The sequence below is a fragment of the Neodiprion pinetum genome, chromosome 4 (genome assembly GCF_021155775.2).
Source record: "Neodiprion pinetum isolate iyNeoPine1 chromosome 4, iyNeoPine1.2, whole genome shotgun sequence".
Lineage (NCBI taxonomy): Eukaryota > Metazoa > Arthropoda > Insecta > Hymenoptera > Diprionidae > Neodiprion > Neodiprion pinetum.
The window spans coordinates 12,096,075-12,101,070 of record NC_060235.2 but is presented as its reverse complement, the minus strand read 5'-3'; the positions used below and the strand labels follow the sequence as shown (position 1 = coordinate 12,101,070).

Genomic DNA, 4,996 nt, shown 5'->3' with positions numbered 1-4,996 from the left:
ACGTAAATGAAGAATCTGTTCACAATAAACGTTGTTTTCACTTGCCTACCTCTGTTTGTCCAGATTCCCACTTGGTAATGACATTTCACATTGAATTTCAGATTTTTATTTCGATAAATAACACCCAATTTCTGTATCATTTGATACATGCTTTTTCGTTGAATTCTTTATTGCGTCAGTTGAATATTTTCCGATATCGACCACGGTATTGCTTAACGATACTATTCTTCTTAGAGAACTCACGCTACGTAAGAATAAACAACAATGAAACCTCAATCCGCGGTTTTATGCGCGAGAGATTTACAGCTCCTGAGTATTATTTGATTTTGTGTACGTTGGCCCCCTGAAATCATTTTTCATTAAATGATTACTCAAAATTCAGAAAAAAGTTAGCTTATCGCCTAATTACCTTTGCTTTCTTTTCTATCGTGTGACAGCTGAGTCAACCCATGATGAAACACTTACTTTCATGATCGCTTCATCTACATTATTATATTTTCGCTTTACAGCCTCTGAAACGATAAAATTTACTCAATTATTTATTACACATTCTTATCGTCATATCGATACGATCAACTTTGCACTATTGATTTTAATTAATTATGATTTACCATAAATGCACTTGCATAACATTATATATTTGAAGCTTTTATTTGTCTCCATTGTGATTTTATTTTTTTCTTGTCCTTTGTAGAAATATTTAACTAGAACCTCGTCAATAACCAGTCTAAGTAATATTGTGATTATCCCGTCACGGGAATTTTCACCTTTTATTGTTTTGATGTATGTAATCTGTAAAAATGTTATACATAGCAGTATTTTTTTTATTTGTTAATAAATATTACAAAAACATGAGTTGTGCAGTTTATACGTGCTTAAAGGTATATAAGGCTCGAATCGAAGTACGTTAGCGTACGATAATCGAGCGTTTTACACACGAAGTGTTATGAAATTATTTTCTCGCATTAGTATCGAAATGTACTATACTTATAATTAATATACAGTTTAGCAAATAATTGTGAATAAAATTGCACGTCGTCTGGGAGGTAATATTACTGTAATAGAATTATAAGAATCACCGGAGCTGTCACATTTTTCTTTCTCGTCAATGCTGTTCCAACAGCTTCCATAGTTTCACTTTTATCATCCACCGGAAACAACTTTTCAATCAATATTCTTTCTGATGCTGATAGTTTTGTACATCCTTCACTCTCATTCGTTCTTCCAGTCTTAATATTTTTCAATTTGTTTTCAAGCTCAGTTTGGTTAACGTTAATTTTATTTAACAGTTGTATCAGGACTTCTTGTCCTTCTATAAATAAGTTAGATTTATTTACAAACTGTACATTATTTACGATTATAAGATTCAGAGTATCACGATATTTAATTATAACAACGTTTAAAGAAAGTGTCAAAGATTATAAATTATTATGATTTTGTACTCACAAAGCAGTTGATCTAATTAAACGATCAAACGAACTTACCTGTTGTGAAGTTCGATCGTAATTATATGTAGAGTCTCGTTTGAGATGATTACATCGTAGTACCGTCTACTTCACGTTAGTGTCACACGAATATTCAGAGCTTATAAAAAAAAAGAGAGCGCCTGGCCCCCTGGCGCTGCGGTTGTTCCTTCTCCAAGTCATATTGTTTAAAGTACTCCATAAGGATTGAAAATAATAAAGCAAACACATTTGAATAAATAAAGGGGGAGGGAATGATAGAAACGAACGGAAATAAAACGTTCAATGGGTGGGATGTAATCATCTCAAACGAGACTCTACATATAATTACGATCGAACTTCACAACAGGTAAGTTCGTTTGATCGTTTAATTATATTACGAGTCTCGTTTTCGAGATTACATCGTAGATGTTCAGAGAAAAAATTATTTTATTATTTTCTAAACAGCCTCAGGCAACAAAAACGTAACTTTTATCGAGACCAGTGGTCTCTCGAGAACAAGAATCAGCGGTTTTTTATTCGCTTACTTCGATTCTAACAAAATGTAATTAATGATATCTTATGCAATAACTTATAAATATTATGAGAACACGGTTGCTGCAAAGTCTTTTCTGCCCGATTTAATCGGCCGATTATAATACTCTGCAAATACCTGCGAGTCCTTTGACCAGCCCGCGGTATTTCTTATCGCGCTAATATCCAACCCCTTTGCCAAGGCAGCCGACGTAGACGCGTGCCTTGTACTGTGCGCCGTGAACTCAGGTCCTATGCCGCTCTTTGCCAACACTGACCGGATCCAACGACTTATTGTCTGGGTACTCGCCGATTTGAAGGGTTTTCTCGAAGTGATCAGTACGTTACTGCAATCGCCTCTGAGTGGTTTTGTTATTTCCAAATATCTCTTCAACGTGCTCGCTATGCACAGTCTAGGCTGTTCGCGAAAGTACGGCAATAACAAAAGTGGCTGGAAAGCCCCTGGTCTCGACGTTTTAATGATGTCCGAGATCCTTATCTCGAAGCCCTGTGCCGAGTGAGAAATATTGTCAAGTCTCATGAGCGAGAAAGTTTGCACTCGATGAGCCGTACCTAAAGCTAACAGCGTAACTAATCTCTCTGACAATTGTTGATTGTTTAATGATTCGAGAGGATATAAGTTCGCAATGTACGTAAGTACGATGCCGACGTCCCATGTTTCGTCGTATCGAGGTTTCGTTGGTCTAAGCCGAAAAATCCCTTTAAAAAATCTACTGATAATCCGATCGTTAGTCATGTCGTTCGTCGATATTAACGAGATCGCCGATCGCGTCGCGTTTAATGTGCCATAGGAGGCTCCTGAACCGTATCTCATTTGCAGAAATTCGAGAATGCGGTTCGCGCTCGCTTTGTAAATGTCTGTTTCCGTCTCTCGACAGAAATTCGCCCATAGCTTAATAGGTCCTGAGTACTGCTTCCATGTACTCTCGGCGAGAGAAGCCAACAACGTCTCGATCACTGAGTCCGAGAACTTCTTGCGGCGGTAAGATTCGCCGACAATTTCCCGGCAATCAAAGCCAGTGATTTCTGTAATGGATGCTGGAGAGACCTACAAGGAGACAATGAAAGCCATTTAGCGGGAGCGAAGATCATCGGTTTCTCTACGAGAATGTCCATAAATATAGGGAACCATGGTTGCGAAGGCCAATTCGGCACTATCGCAATCCCACAGGCGCGATCTGCGATAACTTTTCGAAGGAACCTGAGTACCAATGCGAAGGGTGGAAATGCATAAAAATACTCCGATTTCCAGTTGATCGTGAACGCGTCAATAGCTAAGGCATCAGGATCTCTGTGCCACGAACAATAAGCTTGACATTTTGCGTTAATCCTGGATGCAAACAGGTCCAATTTTGGTTTGCCAAATTCCGAAATTACTTTCTCGTATGCCCAACTCGACAGTTCCCATTCCGTGTCTATATTCTTTATCCTCGACTCCCTATCGGCCTCGACGTTTTCCTTGGACGCTATGTAAGATGCGAAAATCCAAATTTTCCTACACTCGCACCATTGCCAAATCTCTTTTGCTATCCCGTGAAATGCGGCATATTGAACTCCTCCCATTCGATTCACATATGCAATAGCTGTCGTATTATCGATTCTTAGTAAAATTTCGCAATCGTACAATTCGCTTGCAAAACATTTAAGGGCCATAAAGACGGCAATTAGTTCGAGTTGGTTAATGTGCAGCCCCCTTTCGGTGTCACTCCAAAAACCGTGTGTGCCTTCATTACAACAATACGCGCCCCAGCCCGTTTTTGACGCGTCCGAGTAAATCTCCCTCATAAATCGAAAACTTCTTATCGGACTAAATGACGTTGTAATATTTTGTTTCCACCAATCGAATTCGATCTGCAAATCTGCGGATAATTCGAGCTGTGCATCGTAATCCCCCCCGCTGACTAACAGGGCGAAGAACTTTTCTCGTTCGAATCTCTTGGTGTATAACCATCCATACTCAATTGCGCGACAACAGTCGACTAACTTCCCGATGAGGTGAGCGAATTCCCGAATTGTACAAAACTTGCGATTGCTAAAGTCGTCGATCACGGCTACCATTTTCTTTCTCTTGACTTCCGGTAGCTCCAATCTCATTTTTCGAGAGTTAATAACGAATCCTAAAAAAGTGCAATCTTTCTTGGGAATCAAGCTACTTTTTTGATAATTCACTATAAACCCTAGTGACTGCAGTTCTTTAATAGTGACTTCTACGTTTGTGCGACACGCGTTAAGATTCGAGCCGATGCAGAGGATATCGTCTAAGTAAATTGTCGAGATGAATCCTTTCCCTCGTAAATAATTCACTACCGGTTTTAGGATTTTTGTAAAAATATACGGCGCTGTGCATAGACCGAACGGGAGGCATACAAATTCTTACATTATATCCCCGAAAATGAATCTCAAATATTTCCGGCTTTCCACGTGCATAGATACCAAAAAATATGCATCTTGTAAATCTATGTTACACATAAAATCACCTCGCGAGATTAGTTTCGTCGCAGTTCTAATGTCCTCTAACTTGAAATGCTGCGTGACTATAAAGTTATTGAGCTTTTTCAAGTTTAACACGAATCTCATTTTTCCGTTTGTTTTTGGTACTAAGAAATACGACGAAATAAATTGTCCCGGGCATGGCAAGCAGGGTCTGACTGCGCCCAGATCTAACAATTTGGCGTTCGCCAGTTTCATATCCCAGAATTGAATTTTTGCTGAGGAGGCGGTAGAGATTGGTGTACTGACTGGTCAAATTCAATTTTGTACCCTCTTACACAGTTTAAAATGAATCGATCCCGCGTGATCTTTTCCCATTGGGGGAGAAACTTTTGCAGCCGCCCCGCTGCTTTATTTACCTCTAAGGCCTGTCCCGCGAGCGTTGGTACGAGCTCTGCTTGCGACTCTGGCTCCAAGCTCGTTGTTGATCTCGTTGTTGATACGACTGATTCGACTTCGGGACAAATTTGACAGTCTTCCTCGATCCTCTCTGGTTCGCGCCCGCCCGA

At 39.7% G+C, this 4,996-nt stretch overlaps 1 protein-coding gene across 1 annotated transcript; it reads right to left on the bottom strand.

The window, feature by feature from the left end:
- Nucleotides 1-2,043: 2,043 nt before the first annotated feature.
- On the bottom strand, nt 2,044-3,650 carry LOC124216279 (uncharacterized). Its single transcript, XM_046620605.1, has 2 exons — nt 3,102-3,650; nt 2,044-3,045 (listed from the first exon to the last, which is right to left on the bottom strand). The coding sequence occupies exons 1-2, from the start codon at nt 3,648-3,650 to the stop codon at nt 2,044-2,046; spliced, it is 1,551 nt and encodes a 516-aa protein (XP_046476561.1).
- Nucleotides 3,651-4,996: the final 1,346 nt, after the last annotated feature.

What these genes read in the sequence shown, in the direction of transcription:
- LOC124216279 (XM_046620605.1), bottom strand. Translation starts at nt 3,650, where the DNA reads ATGGCCCTTAAATGTTTTGCAAGCGAATTGTACGATTGCGAAATTTTA. An exon ending in CTATATTTATGGACATTCTC is followed by an intron (nt 3,046 to 3,101) that starts GTAGAGAAACCG and finishes GTCTCCTTGTAG; the next exon opens with GTCTCTCCAGCATCCATTAC.